This window comes from Dunckerocampus dactyliophorus, chromosome 14 (genome assembly GCF_027744805.1).
Source record: "Dunckerocampus dactyliophorus isolate RoL2022-P2 chromosome 14, RoL_Ddac_1.1, whole genome shotgun sequence".
Taxonomy (NCBI): domain Eukaryota; kingdom Metazoa; phylum Chordata; class Actinopteri; order Syngnathiformes; family Syngnathidae; genus Dunckerocampus; species Dunckerocampus dactyliophorus.
The window spans coordinates 7,789,726-7,808,586 of NC_072832.1; the positions used below are offsets into that span (position 1 = coordinate 7,789,726).

At 43.5% G+C, this 18,861-nt stretch overlaps 1 protein-coding gene across 4 annotated transcripts in view; it reads left to right on the plus strand.

The window, feature by feature from the left end:
- The window catches only part of slit1a (slit homolog 1a (Drosophila)), a 125,302-nt gene that overhangs the window by 78,999 nt on the left and 27,442 nt on the right, over positions 1-18,861 (plus strand). For 2 of the 4 annotated variants that reach the window (XM_054798433.1, XM_054798435.1), the window contains exons 9-16: positions 1,352-1,499; positions 8,657-8,728; positions 12,066-12,137; positions 12,243-12,314; positions 12,529-12,672; positions 13,361-13,524; positions 15,606-15,629; positions 18,089-18,233. In XM_054798433.1, coding sequence (XP_054654408.1) covers positions 1,352-1,499; positions 8,657-8,728; positions 12,066-12,137; positions 12,243-12,314; positions 12,529-12,672; positions 13,361-13,524; positions 15,606-15,629; positions 18,089-18,233 — 841 coding nt within the window. The remainder of the gene's footprint in view (positions 1-1,351; positions 1,500-8,656; positions 8,729-12,065; positions 12,138-12,242; positions 12,315-12,528; positions 12,673-13,360; positions 13,525-15,605; positions 15,630-18,088; positions 18,234-18,861) is intronic. The other 2 variants (XM_054798434.1, XM_054798436.1) reach the window with 1 other exon arrangement.

Consider the following 18,861-nt stretch of genomic DNA (forward strand, 5'->3'; position numbering starts at 1 on the left):
CAAGAACCATGGACTTGGACTTGGAGGTGTTGATTCTCATCTTGGCCGCTTCACACTTGGCTACGAACCGATCCAGTGAAAGATGAAGCCAGCAGGACCACATCATCTGCAAAAAGCAGAGACTCAATCCTGTAGCCACCAAACCGGAACCCCTCAACGCCCTGGCTACGCCTAGAAATTCTGTCCATAAAAATAATGACTTATTTCCGGCAATGCGAACCAAACTCTGACACTGGTTGGTCAGAACAGCCTGAATTAGCTGGTCTGATACCCCATACGCCCGGAGTACTCCCCACAGAATTCCTCAAGCAACTCGGAATGCCTTCTCCAAGTCCACAAAACACATGTAGACTGGTTGGGCGAACTCCCATGCACCCTCAAGGACCCTGCTGACAGTGTAGAGCTGGCCCACAGTTCCACAACCAGGACGAAAACCTAAATCTGAGATTCAACTATCCGGCGGATCCTGAATAGATCTTACCAGAGAGGCTGAGGAGTGTGATTCCAAAATAGTTGGAACACACCCTCCGGTCCCCCTTCTTAAAAATGGGTACCACCCCGGTCTGCCGATCCAGAGGTACTGCCCCCGATGTCCATGCGATGCTGCAGAGTCATGTCAACCACTTTTATACCACTATATGTAATATTTATGTATCTATCTAGTGACTTTGACTACCCTTCTAGTCCCCGCTAGCTTGAACGATGGATGGGTAGATGGTTAAATATTCATGGTTTGAAACCCAGATTAGTAATGCTGTGTAAATGAGCCCATTTAAAAGTCTGTTTTATTCATTTTTATCTGGGTTAGGCTTACATCCACACATCTGTACTCACTCACTCACACATGCACGCACACACATGGATGTCGGCTCTTCGACACTTCCTGGCAGTGGCGCAGCTATTTGAACAGGTATCAGGAGACAGCGTGATGGCTTGATGTGCGCTGTATGCAAATTGAAAAGTTGAAGTGTTAAATAAAAGAGAATCGTTGGTGATGGGGGTGTAAAAGCTGATTGTGCACCTACTCCATCCAGCAAGGGAGTGCAGACTCAAGGGGAACATTTGAGGAGAGATCAATGCATGTTATTGGAGGCCTTCAATCGTCTCTACATTTGTATTATTCATGTCTTTGTGGTGTCGTCCCTTTGACAGTAACCCAGTTTCTTGTTCATTGATTCTCAAGGATGCACAACGTTAGCATAAAGTCAAGTTAATTCTTTTCTCAAAGTCAAAGAATCCCTGGAAGATGTGTTCATAAAGCACACAATGACAGCATGGAAATCGCTACTCTGCATAATCCTTTCCTTCTTCCTGGTTCTTCATTCATGTTTTACCTTTGTTTTTTTTCCAGGTCACCAGGATTCTTCCAGCCCACAGCCGTGCAACACAGGTGGAGGCTCCTGTCCTGCCATGTGTACCTGCAGCAATAACATTGTGGACTGCAGAGGGAAAGGTCTGACTGACATTCCAGCCAACCTGCCAGACAGCATGGCCGAAATGTAAGCAATGCTAAACTAAACATTTAGATGTGGAAATATCACACAGCAACAATTGCTCTAATAATAGATTCATAACAAGAACATTCATCACAGATTTCCTGCTTTGTGCTTTGTCTTTTACAATGGCAGCATGGCTAGACTTGCTGTGGTGGCTTATTTTATATACTGGAAGGAAAATGAGAAAGTGGTTCATGCGTCTCTGTCCAGGCTGCTCAGTGCAATATGGCTAAGGCAAGGATAATAATAATAATAATAATAATAATAATAATAAAAGAAGAAGAACAGAACAGAAAGTGAGTTGAAAGGCAACTTGCTTTTAAGGCACATTTTTTGCACATTTTTCCACAGCTATCACATCGAAACACACTTTTTTATTGTTTTTACGCATTACTGTTAATGTGTCTTACACTTGTTTGTCAGTTAAGAACGTTAAAATGTTGCCTGTCCAGTCAGTAAAGGTTTTACATTAGAGGAGCCTACCCCAGCTGACTGGGTGAGAGGCAGGGTAAACCCTGGACTGGTCGCTAGCCAATCACAGGGCACACATAGACAAACAACCATTCACACCTGTGGAAAATTTGGATTCTCCAATGAACCTAACAGGCATATTTTTTGGAATGTGGGAGGAAGCAGAGAAAACCCACACTTAATTAATGTATTTATTAATAAATGGATAATTTTTTATTTATTACTATTGAATCCTACTTCACGGAAATTCGCAGTCTGGTCTGGAACCAATTAATCACGATAAGCGAGGGACAACTGTACACGTAATATGGAAGTGGCAGTGCGCGAGGCAGGATTGGAACTGCACATTAAGTGCTTTACACATAATATAAACCTTGCAATCCTACCTGCACACGGCGTTGCCAGCGTCACTCGCTCGTGACGTGTGGCTGTGTTGTCTTTGCTGGAGTTTAACAGCTGCCATGGTGTTAATATCCAAGCAGTAGGCGTAGTAATTCTACATTTAAAAGTTACTTAAGAATTGTCAGCTCAAACACGATCACTACACATACAACATACTTTACATAACTACACATCAACATGAATGATTTGCGGTAGCAGCTACAACTGCTGCCATTATTTTATATTAGTTTTTGTTTCAATTTGTGGAAAGACGTTCAACAGTTAAAAGCATCGTCATACATGCAACGTTAGAAAACATTTCAAAGTGTACCTGCATTGTGTTGTAAATCAAAAAAGTCTCTTTGTCCAGTCTTGTATTTTATCATTGTAGTTTTCTTAAAAGTAATGTTAAAATATTGTCTTGTCTCGTAAGCTGAATGTAACGTGACACCCCTAAATGCTACACAAAATGCAGTTTTTAAATTGAACTTTTTTATTATTAAGGGAGAAAAAAAATCCAAACCCCTGTGTGAAAGAAAACACAACTTAACTGAGATTAATTGAGATTTATGAGTCTGGAAAAGGTTCTAAAGCCATTTCTAAAGCTTTGGGACATCAGCAAACCACAGTGAGAGTCATTATCCACAAATGGCGAAAGCATGGAACAGTGGTAAACCTTCCCAGGAGTGGCCGGCCAACCAAAATTACCACAAGAGTGCAGCGACGACTCATTCAAGAGGTCACAAAAGACCCCACAACAACATCCAAAGAACTGTAGCCCTCACTTGCCTCAGTTAAGGTCAGTGTTCATGACTCCACCATAAGAAAGACACTAGGCAAAAACGGCCTGCATGGCCAATACCAAGACCACTGCTGAACAAAAAGAACATGAACGCTCATCTCAATTTTGCCAGAAGACATCTCAATGATCCCCAAGACCTTTGGGAAAATACTCTGTCCAGACAAAAGTTGAACCTTTTGGAAGGTGTGTGTCCCATGACATCTGGCGTAAAAGTAACGCAACATTTCAGAAAAAGGACATCATACCAACAGTCAAATATGGTGGTGGTAGTGTGATGTTCTGGGGCTATTTTGCTGCTTCAGGAACTGGGAGACTTGCTATGATAAATAGAATCATGAATTCTGCTGTCTACCAAAAAATCCTGAAGGAGAATGTCCGACCATCTGTTGGTGACCTCAAGCTGAAACCAACTTGGGTTCTGCAGCAGGACAATGATCCAAAACACACCAGCAAGTCCACCTCTGAATGGCTGAAGAAAACAAAATGAAGACTTTGGAGTGGCCTAGTGCAAGTCCTGACCTGAATCCTAGTGAGATGCTGTGGCATGACCTTAAAAAGATGGTTCATGCTGGAAAACCCTCCAATGTAGCTGAATTACAACCATTCTGCAAAGATAAGTGGGCCAAAATTCCTCCACAGTGCTGTAAGAGACTCATTGCAAGTTATCACAAACACTTGATTGCAGTTGTTGCTGCTAAGGGTGACCCAACCAGTTATTACGTTTAGTTGGCAATCACTTTTTCACACAGGGCCATGGATTTTTTTTCTCCCTTAATAAAAAAAAATTCATTTAAAAACTGCATTTTGCATTCAGTTGTGTTGTCATTGACTGATATTTAAATTTGTTTGATGATCTGAAACAAGTGTGACACACATGCAAAAAAAAAAAAGAAATCAGGAAGGGTGCAAACACTTTTGCACACCACTGTACATGACAAGGAACCGTTAGGTGACAGTATGACACGTAGCACTCAGAACCAAAAGCTTCACACACCCAAACTTTACTAAAAAAGTGGTTTATTTAAGCCCAGTGACGACATTTCCAGCACTAACTATTTGTTGTTTTTTGTTGTGCCCAAACTAAACCAAACCAAAATCACCATAGGGCCATTTTTGAAAGGTCATGGTCACAGTCACTGACTCCTGTTTCGGCTGGTTGCGCATGACAGTGGCAGTCTGCGCCACAGTCTCAACTGTGGTGCAAACAAGTCCAGTGAGAAAAACAAGAATATGACATGAATAAAGATTATTGAATGAATCATGTACAACACTGAAAAGCCCTGTTGTTTATACTAACCCAGTCAGCAGTGGAGGAAAAGTGATGGATTCCAGAGTCCAAAAAGCCAGCACATCTCTGTTGTGCAGCGAAGCATACGCTGCAGGGCATGTGTTGTGCACATTAAAGAAGTGTACGTGCTTGCTCCCATATGCATCTCTGCTTCTGCTCCTGCATGATCGAAATGATTCAAACATGCATCTATTATGTACGCATGTTGTTTTTAGCCTGCTGTTTCTCACCATGCAAGATATGCATCCATTTACAGTTGTAGTCTCACTGCGAAGGTGGAGACTGTGTGCTGTTATCAGCTCAGATGGCTGCGAAGCGCACGCAAACACTTGGCTACTTTATCGCTCCTCCAACATCAGTTTGGACATGAACTATTTACAGCCTGTATTCTATCAGGCCTGTGTAATTCCTGGGATTTCACTTTTTAAGTGATTTTGCTTTCTTTATCATGAGTTAAAGCCCCTGTCTAAAATCCTCATGAAAGGCAGTGATTTATGAAGAGAGGGGAAGTCGCTTTGCATCTGCGAGGGCGACACAGCAAGTTTCTAGGTCTCCTCCTCCCTATGGGGTCTGTTTATAAATACCCAGCAAGCATGGCGGACCATGTTCCCCCAACAACCCTGACCCATTTCTAGTCTGCTTGTGTGCTGAATTTCCTAATTTGGACGCGCAGTTCAATCTTGCATGACCACCCACAAAGTCTTCACTTTGCCTGGTAGTTTTCTTCATTTTCTTAATGCTGTTGCAGAAGGAGTTGTCATCTGCATGCCATCTTTGAGCACAATGACTAGCAGGCAGCACTAATGGAGAACAGAGAATGCTGGCTTTCCCATGCACAGGCTTTATGAACATCCACATAGAAGATAAAGACTTTAAAAGGTCTCCCTGCCCTTCACATCTAATTGGTACTAAACCACGTCCCCGCCAATAAAATCTGATTCATCTTTTACAAGACCATGGTGAAAAACTGTCTTATATCATGCACATTCCTCCCATCCTTCCCAGCGGAGGCTTACCTTCCCAAAAGCTTCACTCATTCTTCTCCTCTCTTCTTTCCTGTCTTTCCAATTGGAGCAGGAAAAAAGAAGAAGAAGGGGTTAGTTTTATTGGGGGCTGAGGCTTGATCTGTGCTTCAAGTTCATCATAAAATCAGTTTCAATTACAGCAGGGCATCGAGGCTAGCCCGATGCCCTGTTAATGAGGCACACTAACTCATTATATGTTCAAAAAGAAAATACAGAACCTATGCAACCTCCCTGCCCTGCTCTCCCCTAATGAATGCTGGTGTTTATGGCGGTGGGATGTGAGCTGGTTTGTGTACTGCTCTCTTGTGGGGCCAGGTCCAGGTAGCCCCAACACTACACAACAGATTATTATGCACCACAGGCAGCCATGACTTTCCTTTTCCTTTCCCACTGACTTTCAGACTCATGCACGCGCTTAAAAAAAAAAAAAAAAAGAAGCTGTATCCCCTTAATTAAAGCCATGCTTGGACTTTAATGAAAAGGATCAAGATCATTGATTGTGCTGACACTGGCTCACAGACAGACACGCATACAAACGTTCAGTCTGATAAATTGGATGGGAAGCATTGATTGAAGGCACTCGGGGATCGTTTCTTTTTCTCGATCAGACGGAGCAGCTCCTTTGTTGATTGGGGAGGGGATTTAGTCACTTGCACATATTGATCGGGAAGAAGCGACAATTGGATGTCTAAATTTCTTCAAAGATCACGCGCGTTAACCCTCACATTTCAGCAACCATGCCATTTTATATTCTCGAGGAATACTACTAAAGAACTTAATCTTGGATATATTTTCGAGTCAGTCTATAGCTTGTATAGCAGTATAGATTTACTATACAGTGAAAATGACTCACCACACGGCCACTATTATGTAAATAGCTGGCAACGCAAGTGAGTACACCTCGCAGTGAACATGTCCAAATTGTGTCCAAAATGTCACTATTTGGTGTGAGCTCCAATGTTATCTAACACTGCCTTAATCCTCTTGGGCATGGAATTCACCAGAGCTGCACAGGTCGTTACTGGAATTCTCTTCCAGTCCTCCATGGTGACATCACTGGTGGAGCTGGTCGATTGTTAGACATCTTGTGCTCCTCCACCTTCCTAAGGGTCCTTGATGATTCCTCACAGGTGTTTGACTGGCTTCATCTTCACCTTCAGTTTCCTCAGCAAGGCGCTTGTCATCTGGGAAGTGTGTTTGAGCGCTTTACCATGTAGGGAAACTGCCATGCGGCTCAGTTTTCAAAGGCAGGGGATCATGCTGTCCTTCTGAATTTCACTGTACAGTCGTCCCTCGCTACACCGCAGTTGGAACATCGCACCCTTGTCTTTTGACTTCTTATTTTGTCCTTCTTCCCCACTCCATTTGAAACCCTTTCTTAAGTTTAGAATGAATCAATTGGAAGCTAACTAGTTAGCTTGTGTCTCTGCAGTGATGCCGTAGCTGGCGCATTAGCAATGTGGTGTAAACAAAGAATAATAGGAGTGTAAAGGTGACTGTAGGGGTGTTATTTCATGTCTACAGTCTCTAATAACGTTAAAAAACCTATTTAGAATGTCACAAACAGGTTTTCTATGCTCTAACTTCAAAAATATTCCATTTATTAATATTGAATACCACTTTGTTGCAATTCACTTATTACAATTGGGTCTGGAACCAATTAACCGCAATAAACGAGGGAAGACTATTATTTTGGGATTCATGTTTGCTGACAGCACTCATGCAGCCCCAGCCCATCATGCTAACACCACCATGCTATACTACAGGCAAGCCACAATTATCTAGCTCCTCACTTGCCAGTTATTTAGACAATAATTGCTGTTTGTTGACTCGTTTCAGTGGATAGTAAATCTGTACCGCTATGCAAGCTGTACATATACTGGCATTTCTTTAGTACAGTCCCTTGAAAAGATATACTGTCGTAAAAATAGTGTGTCCTCACTTTTGTGTCATACTGTACATAAAAACTCAATGACACAAACTGGTTGCTAAGAAAAGGCACTAAAGCCACTTGGCGAAGCACTCTGCCACGATTTGAGGGCAAAGGAACCACAGCGCCGTCACATTGCAGCAAATTCACAGACACATCGGGGCAGGCAGACTAAAACAGACCGCGAGAGCACAGCCACCGCAGGAATCTGTGGTCTGGAATCACTGCCATCCCAAGAATGTCAATTGTGCCGCTATAGCGCCCCATATGTGGAGGGCGGACGTGCTGCTTTGAGGGGGGGACAGACTATATGAGATTGAAATTTTGGTGGTCTGTGTTTCACAAAACATTTTGCCCCATAAACATAGCAACGCGGGCCTCAGAGGCATGTAATGAATCATAAATGTCTGTAATTGAATGATTAAATTGTGTGGAAATGTTCTCGCTCGGAGAGGAAAGCCCCTCATTTTAAGAGCTTGTGGTTACAACTATCATCAATAATTTGCAGCTTTTAAATGATCCCTATTTCCTTGTGGTGACAAATATCTTTTTAACAATCTTTACTAGGTAGCCACTGGTTAGAGGTAGCCCTACCTCAATTCGCTGTCAAAAGAAAGGGCGGTGTGGCAGGACAAGCAGACAGAACCCCAGCTGGCTCCCGCAAAGCCTTGTTAAGGACACTTTTAAAAGCTGTCAACTGACCTGCAGATAAACAGCCCTCTGCCAGCCACACCGGGGAATTGGTAGGAGACCAACTTAAGTAGCAGCTTGGAACACGCAGGACATGTACACCCACACTAATGGCCTCTGGTGCTGTCTGCTCCCCTGCGACCATCTGACACTGATTAGACTTTCAGAACGAGTGTATGATTTCATTGTCTTGACCGACTTTGCTTCAATTCATGTCGTGATCGTTATTGTTTGCATTTTTCACATGATAGCATAAGTGCTGGAAACACTTTCATCAAGAAGAACAATAATTTAAAAACCGTCTCACAACCTCAAAACTGTGCGCCCCCCCCCAACCCCCCCCCCACCCCCCCACAGTCCTTTTCCACGCCACTACAGTATGCAGAATGTTTATTGGTTCTGAGGATGTTATGACTCCAACGTGCCTGGACCTATTACAGCTGGGGAATAGATCTCCCTCAATATAATCAGGCCAATCACCAGAGGTTGGAGGTGAACAGAGGATTAGGCCGCTCTGTTGCCATGGCAAAGTCTATTGTTTGGTTAACTGCTTGTATCGCTTGTCCTCTCTAGACGTCTGGAGCAGAATGGGATTAAAGCTGTTCCTCCTGGAGCCTTCTCTCCTTACAAGAAGCTGCGCAGGATGTAAGTATGCCGTCTGTCTTCTCTTTCCACTGCCAAAAGGACATGAAGCTTTTATTTTGTCTGCACCCAAAGAACATATTCTCCACCATCCACCATCGTAATAACAGCTCTGATCTTTCCATGCTGTTCGCTGGTATTCCCCTGGTGAGTGTCATCCACCCCATGTGGGAGCGTTGCGCCTGCGTGGGCAAAAACGTAAACTGTGGTTGGTCGAGGATGATGAAGGGACTCAGAGTGGTGCTGGAATGAGCGGCTGTGAGGCTTGGCTCTTTGCAGGAGTGAGAACAAACGAGTCGGTAGTTGAGCTGTCCAGTCAGTCAGTCAGTCAGTCAGCCGCAGCCGTAACGCCATAGCTGTAACGGAAGGTCAGGGAGTTTTTATCCGCAGCTTTAGGAAGGACCATCCAAGCATTTCTTTTTTTTTAGATTGATGTTAATGCAGAGGGGTTAGCAGACTGGAACAGCTGCCTAGTAGAGGCAAGGAAAACCTTTTTTTGTCAAAAATAAATTTTAATTCATAAAAGTACATGTCATACATAGACCTGAAATTGTCTGCTTGTCAACAATTGCATTAAAATGCCGTTTTGGCCTGATTGTATGTATTCAGATACCATCTTATAAGATGGTATCTTTCCCCTCAAAAACAGACAGGTAGTCTGATATCTGCGGTATAGAGATTTAAGTACTTGCAGCATTTTACTGTGATACATTTTGGGCTCGGACCTTTTGGGAAAGTCTGGGCTGCACCAAGAATCCCAATTTTAACATTGTGCTATGATAAAGTAAGGATATGAGCTCTAGTATTAATTCCACAATATCGGGTGCATTTATTCATTCATCGTCTATGCCGCTTAATTCTCGGGTCGCGGGGGTATGCTGGAGCCTATCCCAGCTTACTTTGTGCCGGAGGCAGGGTACACCCTGGACTGCTTTCCAGCCAATCGCAGAGCACATATGGCCACTTAACCTGTGAATTTCTCTTGGAGATGAATAAAGTATCTATCTATTTTTGGAATGTGGGAGGAAGCCCACACGTACGCACGCACGAGGAGAACATGCAAACTGTCCAACGGAGATTCGAACCCAGATCTATATTGGGCACACTTCAAAACAATTAAACACAAGAACTGCATTAAAAACAACTTTTAAAAAGATATCGATGCTTGTTCTTCAACTACTGTGGCAGTATCAGACTCATAGATTCTGCAGGTGTACCTAATGAAGTGACTGATGTGTACCGTGTACTTTACTGAACTCCCTCAGCTGTCTTTGTGACTGTGTTTTACACCTGTTTTACTTGGCATACGCAGGTCCCCTTAAGCCATAAATATATAGTTTTCTGAGAACGTGTGCCTACTGGCACTTTACACGTTTTTTAGGGAGACAACAGACGAGCAGATTTCCCTTCCAGTATTCCATCAGCATAAAGGCGCCCGTCATAACTGTAACAACATTGAGGATGTTTACAGTCTTCCGTGTGGTCTTCCAAAACAGACACGACCCACTGCTGCTGCTGATTCTGCATTTAGCATCAACTATGCATTGCGGTATGTCTGCGTTGACCCTCCGTGCTCGCGTTGATTCAGCTGGCTGTGCGCCTTCAATAGCTCCTTTAGTACACCGAGCAGCTATACATCATATATTGTATAGCCTTCATGGGATATGATCTGCAGATGTCTTTGTTATGTCTCCCTCTGAATGTTTCGTTATGGTATATAACGTGTGGATAGGTGATTTATAAGTTATATATATAGGCTTATATATATATATATATATATATATATAGGTGTTTCTCTGCTGGTGTATTTATGCCTCCTCAATGTGTCATCTTATCCCAGCAAGTGCCAGCCACACACACATATATCTTTCACCTTGTCCCAATTTGAATAACCTAGACATGAACCAATAGGGATGCAGCAACACACTCACGAGCAGATGTTGGCTTCTTGGCTGCATTTAAATTTCCAAGAAACCTCAAGTCCTGCAAAACAAGACGAATGACCACTTATTTAACCGTGACCCCCCTGACCCAACCGTGATTTTCCTTCAGCAGTGTGGACTGCGCTAACCTGTCGCTCTTTCGCTCTCTGCTCTGCTCGCTTGCACTGCCTACGTGTTGCATTTACTCACACAGACGCAAAAACACATGGATTAGTGGTTATCCTGTGGGAATGGGCCACAGCTACAGCCTGACTGTGCTTTGCCTTGGATGTCAGCCATGCATACCACTTTTAATCACAATGCTTACTTTGCATTTCTATCAAATCCCTTATCATCAAGTCTGGCATAAAGCTGGAATTGACTTCACCCAATTTGCATCTTTATTCTCACAAGGGGGACACATAGGTGACAGCAAGGTCAAACTAAAGTCGTCGCATCCAAGGTGTAACATGAGAATCTGGCATTTAATAACTCACCTGTGCCATTTAGGACCCACCAATGTGGAGTAATGCCACATGTGTGTGTGCTTTCACACAGCAGCTTAGATAATTCGTGTCTGGTGTGAAGTTTAAAGTACTTCTCTGACAGCAGCAATTGCTTTCAACACAACAGGGCCTGAGAAGCGGTTGTTAAACTTCACTTGTTTTGTCTATGTGGCAGTCTGATACTACCTCCAAAGCCAGCAAATTCACACATCGACGCCCTTACATGTTGGTGCTTTTCACACAGAACAGCAACCCAGGAAAGTGTAGAAAAAGGGGCTACAAGCTGCATCCCACCTCTGTACCTGCTCTGATGCTGTATCTGAAGGCAGGCACTTTGTGGGTTGACGTTACCCTCCCATTCATGTCGGTGCTGTTCACACAGAACAGCAACCTCAGAAAAGCGGTGGAAAAGCTTTAGGAAGTAGGGTGTAAGGGGTTGCAGGCATAATCACACCTTTGTTGCCGCTCTGATACTACCTCTGAGGCCAGTAAATTCGGAAGTTGACTTTCATTACATGTCGGTGCTATTCACACAGAGCAATAACCTGAAAAAGTGGCAGAAAAATTTTAAGAAGTAGTGTGAAAGGGGCCACGAGTGTCTTCCCACCTCTGTTACCGCCCTGATGTTATCGCTGAACCCAGCAAATTTGCGCTTTGACGTCCTTCAGTATTGGTGCTTTTCACACAGAATAACAAGCCAGGAAAGCGGCGAAAAATATTGAAGGAGTGTTAAAGGGGAGACAGGTATCGTCCCACCTTTCTGTGTTTGAAATTTGCCTGTGTTGACTTTGTCCCACCATTCTGTGCTGGTGCCATTTATACAGAAAAACGGCCGGAAATTGCCGTCTTTTTCTGCCAGTGTGAAAGGGGCTGAAGAGTCATCTCTCTCTCGCTTTTCTTTTTTCACAACAGAGACCTGAGCAACAACCAGATCTCTGAGATAGCTCCCGACGCCTTCCAAGGCCTGCGCTCCCTCAACTCCCTGTAAGTGTTCCAGATAGGCTGTGTTTGTGCATGCGCGCCAGCATAAATTCCAGCTCGCTTGTCATTTTTCCGTGTTTAAATCATGCCTGCGTTGTGATCTCCCAGCGTGCTGTATGGAAATAAGATCACTGACCTGCCCAAGGGTGTCTTTGATGGCCTCTACGCCCTGCAACTGCTGTAAGAACACACACATACACACATTGTCGACACACACTGTGAGACAGAACAGTTTTACTCCCACTCAGTGAAAAAGTCCTCACCTTTGAATAAACTTTGTACCTGTGCATAGTTCTCTAGTTGGAATGCATAATGAATGTATGCATAAAGAAAGCCTGACAAGCCACTTCCCTCCCCCTCTTCTCCTTTCCTCTTTCCCATCATCTTCTCACAGTTTGCTGAACGCCAACAAGATCCACTGCGTTCGTGCCAACACCTTCCAGGACCTGCAGAACCTCTCGCTGCTGTCACTGTACGACAACAAGATCCAAACTCTGGCCAAGGGCACCTTCACTTCACTGCGAGCCATACAGACGCTGTGAGTAAAGCACATGTTGATAATTGCACATAAACAGCCGAAAACTACGAGCCCACGTAGGAGTTGTTGTCTCAGACGGATAGCATGGGGTGGAATGATGTGTTAGAGAAGAGGGTAAATCGATCATCCTCAGAAGACTCATGCAGACAGATCAGAAAAACAGCTCCCACCTCCACTGATAAGAATTTTCCTCCTTTACAAGAAATACAACACAAACTTCTCAATACAGGCACAGTCATGCTGAAACATGCTCCTCATTGCAAACAGCATCCACATGCAAAGCTGTTTTACATGACACCTGTTCCCTGTGATGGATTGTGAAAACATACAGGGATACAAGGTCTCACACTCAATCGAAAACAACCCTCCTCTTTTTTTGTTTTTTTTTCCTGTCCTGTTCGGCAGCGTAGTCATGCAGGACAGGACTGGTTGATCCTATGTCAGGACCGATTTGTTAGCGTGAGAGGTGAGTGTAGTGTTATTGTAGTTTATTTGTAAAGCCACCGCACAGTGCATAGTTTAAGAGGGGACAGCCAAAGAGGAAAGAGAGAACACAGTGATAAAAGATAGCAATGCTTACATTAACATGTGCTGCGATTGGAGAGTCTGACTGGGGGAACCTGGGTTATAGTCTGTGTCATTTAAAGCCTTCCTTCCTCCAACCAATTTATTTGTCTCTACCCTCCAGTCACCTGGCCCAGAATCCATTTATCTGTGACTGTAATTTGAAGTGGCTGGCCGACTACCTGCGCTCCAACCCCATCGAGACCAGCGGTGCCCGTTGTGCCAGCCCTCGCCGGCTGGCCAACAAACGCATTGGGCAGATCAAGAGCAAGAAATTCCGCTGCTCCGGTAGGATGATGGTCTCTAAATGTCTCTCTTCTATCTCTCTCTTTGGTTGTCTTTATTTTCTAACTCCTCTCTTTAGTTCTGCTATACTCTCATTATTTGCTGATGAGTGATTTCATTCAGTTTACTGTATGGACTAAAGTATTGAAATACCATTCTTAATCAATGAATCAATCAGGGTTTGGGGTAGACCATCTAGTAACCCCTTAATTTATGGACAATTTTATGCTTCCAACATTGTGGGAACAGTTTGAGGAAGTCCCTTTTGCTTTTTTGTTCAGTGAGTTTGGTGTGGAAAAACTTGCAAGCCAGAAAGTGATCTCTGACCTCCCAGAAGTATTCTGTATTACTGAATACAAAAGACATACCCAAAAATCTGAGTTGTCCATGGTCATGTGGTCATTGTCTTGGTTTATTTGTTTTGATATGCTTAAAGGAAAACTGCACTTTTTGAGAAATTTTCCTTATCATCCACAAATCCTTAGGTGTGACACACTTTCCCTTTTCTGCGTGTTCTAAGGACCGAAAAACAGCTAGCATGAGGCAGGTAATGGGAAGCACCTATTCCACCTATAAAAAACCCCTGTTAAAACAAACCAAATAAAAAAGCTAACAGTGTTTCATTTACATAACATGACCTGCATTTAACCAACCTACAGCAACACTGTTATTGTAGGCACTAACTCCAAAGATCTACTTTTCTAGCGTAGTGACAAAGCGCCTTGCTCACAACGCATTACGCCACTACTGAGAGGTAACGTAAGCTACTGGAGCTGCTGCGTCGCCTGTGTGTTTTGAAAAGTTAATGCTAGATGATAAATCCTGCCTCACACGTGCACAGTCGAAGGTTATAGCAATAAGTTGAAAAGTTGGTCAACTTTGAGATTCCACACGCTACCGACTAAACATCCGGACAGACTGGAGCAGTGGATACTAGCTCTCAACTTAGACCCGACAACATCGCTAGCAAGACTCGTTAGCGCTCAGCATTTTTTTTTTACCCCGAGGGCTACATTGAATTTACCAACTCAACGAGGAGCACAAGTCTTGCGCTGAAAGGTACAGCCACGCCATCAGTCGGCATCCCACATTGTGTTTTGTAATAGTTTTATTTTGTCAATGAAACGTTGTGGACGGAAGTAGCGTTCGTTGCTATGGGCTATGTGAAATCAGTGTGCCCAGAAAGGAAGTTCTGGTAATGCTTAAAATGACCAAAAATACGGCAAAATACTGTAAGTATTACATTTTATCATGAATGTACCTGTTACCACATGGTCACAGCATGTATATAAAATGATAAAACATTGTTGGATGGTTTTTAAAGGCGTTTTAATAGAAGGCTTTATAGGCTGAATAGGTGAATCCCATTACATTGCATCATTAGCTGCCTCCTGCTAGCAGTTTTTCAATATTCTGAATGCACAGAAAAGAGAAAGACCTGTGTTCATGTTTCAACATAAGGATTGTGGATGATGGGCAAAATTCCCAAAAAAGTGCAGTTTTTCCATTAACAAGTTCCATTACATGTGTTTCATCAAGTGAAATGAATGTAAGTGGCCCCTGTAGCCTTCATTTTTTTCTCTCGGTGGAAAAAGTCTTCCTTCACAGAACAAGAGAAGCTGTTTTTGCTGCAAAGGGAGGACCAAGTCCATATTTTTCTGATTTTCACTTTCTGTAGGTGTTAATACTTGTCCATATCATGTCTTTTAAATATTTGCCAAGACAAAAGTGGTGCTAAAAAGGGTCATCAATGTCCTCGTGTCCTCATTGCGTAATTGTAAGGGCTCAACTTTGTGTATATGTCTATTCATCTGCCAACGTCCCATCATCATTGCCGCTCTTTTGTTATGACACTATACCTTTTATTAGAGGACTTCTGGGCGGACCATTTTGTCTTTTTTGTTATACTTTTTCTTTATGTCAAGTAGTACAAGCACTTTCTAATCTGTGTTCATGTGTGTCATATACATGGTGTCATATATAAACTTTATATATGACTGTGTGGAAGCATAGCAGCGGGCCACAGCTATGCCTTCCACCAAGCTCTCACTGACATTCGTCCCTCTGTCTTTTCTCCATCACAGCTAAAGAGCAGTACTTCATCCCAGGTGAGTTCATAGCAGTCATTGTCTTCCTCCTTGCTTTAACTGTTCAGCATCATTTTTCAACATGCTATAGGACACTTGCTATGTATTTATGTCAAAGTTTTGCCATATTGGTGTAAAAAAAAAAACAACCCAAAAACAGATCCCAGTAACTCATCTTGGAAAGACAGTAGGCGGTGGTATTGATGCTATGAGCTAATTGGGCCTGCAAGGGTTGCTACCTTTGAGCGCATTTTAATATGATAAACATGTGTTTCCACACATGGAATCAGAAGACTCTTTGCTTTGGCATGAGCGCACACATTCTCTCTCTCACCCAGAGGGTTAGTAAGTGAGTGTGTGTCTCCATCAGAAAAAAAATAAAGCTCACCAAGGGACCCAAGATTCCTATCGGCGGATGTTTCCGGACTTCTTAACAAGGGAACTTCCAAGCAAATAACTGGGAGGATCAGTGATAGTGTGATTCACCGTCTTGACTTGCGTGCTTGTGTGTAAATTAATATGTTTGTGGGCTAAAGTGGAGATAATGTTGCACGCCGCCTTAGAGAACAAATGGGAGTTATACCGTGCCAGTCAAATGTTTGGAGGCTATTTCTCATGCTGTTGAATGAGTTGGTGTATCTAAGCTTTTGACGTTTCTGCTGTAAAAGCCGGGGCGTTTATTAACCTAAACTCAACAGTACAGTACATAGCCTTCAATAGGAATCTGGTATTTACGTAAAGAGAAAACCCATGCACTGCATATAACAACATTTTTATACTTAATAATGATTTGGAGTGCATGAGAAAGTGGAAAGGAAAACATAGCACTTCGACCAAATGGGCATTTTAACAAGTATATTACACAACACAGCAACAACAGAACCAATGCTGCAATAGCGCGAAGGAGCAAACTTCTCAGCCAGCATGAGCACCCTGATAAATCTGTAGTAAACAACATTATGGCAAGTGTAACATGCATGCGTTTCACATCAACAGCTAAGTAGCGCACTTGTGGAACTAATGATGCTACTAAAACTATGTCAGGAGGTTGCCTACAGCCCCAGCATGTTTGTTGACCGGGCGCATATTACCCCAGCGGCTATTTGCTTTTGTAGACCATGCACTCACCGACAAGAGGAGACTTGTTTTTTTTCACAGTGATAATACACATATGCTTTACTGTATGGACAAAAGTATTGGGACACACCTCACTCCAAAATCTTGTCCAAGGTCATCCCAGAAGAGGGCAGGCAGCAAGAGGGGAGCAATTTCCTATACTCATGTGGAGGTGTCCCGATAATTTTGCCCATATAATGTAGCAAGGCACAAAAGCTGCAGGGAATTGAAAAGATCCTCATGAGTCATGTTGAGCCTTTTTTTCGACAGGAAAACCCTAATATGAGGTTTTTCTCTTTGGGGTTCTGTGCAGTAAAAGTGTCGTCACCATGTACTTATTGATAATAATGATGATGATGATGACTCACTAATCTCCCCCGGCTCCTCGGCGTCGTCACGATCAAAGCTGCGCACTCAGGCTTTCATTACTTCCTCTCCGGGCAGGAAATGCTTTTTCCTGTTGCCTGGACTGAGGAAAAGTTCCTTAATGATCTGTTTTACTGAGGAAGTTATTTCTGCGAATGCACTTCTCTCTAATAAAGTCAACAATGAGGCTTTGCGGTCATGCAGTGGCTTCGGGTGCCTTCCCATTATTTGGACAAATTCTTGGTACTTTTTTTTCTCTTGGTTGGTTGAGGTTTTCCTGCTGGTGATTGTGGTCTGGGTGGCCCGCGGTGTCCCGGTGACGTAATGTGCAAACTTCACAGAGAGGTGCACCGCTGTGAAGCATGCGAAAGGGGAAAGGGACATAAAATGTTATTCTAACAGAAAACACTGGGCTGTTCCCTCTAAATGGAACACATACACACACACACGCTGTTCTAAGTGGCTCCCGGAGCTGTTCCATTATTGAGCAGCCATGATGTATCTGGCAGCACACTTTTTGGCACGTAACGTCTATTCATAGACAGAGGAGGTGCAGGGAAACATCCCACACTCCCCTACCTGCCTCCTTCTTGCTCTTCCTCCATCAGCACCTCCGCCTCTCACCTTTCATTCCCGTCTCATCTGTCTTCTTCCTGCTTGTCTTCACGTCTTCCACCTGACTCTCTCCCTCCTCTTGGGTCCTCTGCTTCACTGAAGCTGACTGTCCAAATCCTTTTTGCCGTCCTTATTGCCGTCTCCCTCGGTAGCGTTCTTTTTCGGCCCACTGCTCACCTCTCTAAAATAAGCCAGCCATTGATGTGGCCCTTATGAATGGTAGAGGAGGTTCTCCTGCAGGCACTTCAGGTCAACCCCAAGTTAGGGAAGTTGTGTCCCAACAGGACAAACTAGTGGTGTGCAGCTAGGACGGGAATGCGTGACTCGCTAAATCGTGGCTGACGCAGCATTACGTGACAGTTTGCGTTTCCCCCTTGCTACAGGTGCCGAAGATTCCCGTCTGAATAACGCCTGTAACAGCGATCCAGTGTGTCCTGCCAAGTGTCGCTGTGAGTCCAACGTCGTGGACTGCTCCAACCTGAAGCTCACCAAGATCCCTGAGCACATCCCATCATCCACCACTGAGCTGTAAGGAATGTGTTTAACGCGGGCAAATGAGCGTAGATCGCATGACAGCAGTGGCAGATTTATATGGACGAAACCTGGTGGGGCACCAACCACTTACACACCAAAACAGAACATTTTTGTGCTATAACATTATAATGATTGTGAACTCAAAATCATTACAACACTTTACACCTGAAATTAAATTTTACCTACCAAGCAAACACAGCAACAGAATTGTCTACATGTCTAATTTGTCTATATGTGCTGCCGACCAGTCCAGGAGAGGCCGGAAACACGCCTCTCGCCTGAAGTCAGCTGGGATAGGCTCCAGCATACCTGCGACCATAGCGAGGATAATCAGCATAGAAGTGCATATTAGTCACACCGCCATAGGAAATTACTCCAAAAACGATATACTTATCTTATGAGATATTGTTGTTCTATTAAAGTGAAACAATTATTATATGTGAATTATCAAATAAGTTCCCTGCTGTGTATTCATTCTAAAAAATATTCTTAGATAGAGGTTGATGCTGCCTTGCTCCTGGACAGAGAATCAGCCACTACAGGAAGTCACAGACACAGGAAATTACTCTAAAATCAAAACTTAGAAATGGTATCACTGCTCTGGATTACAAAAAGTAAGCGG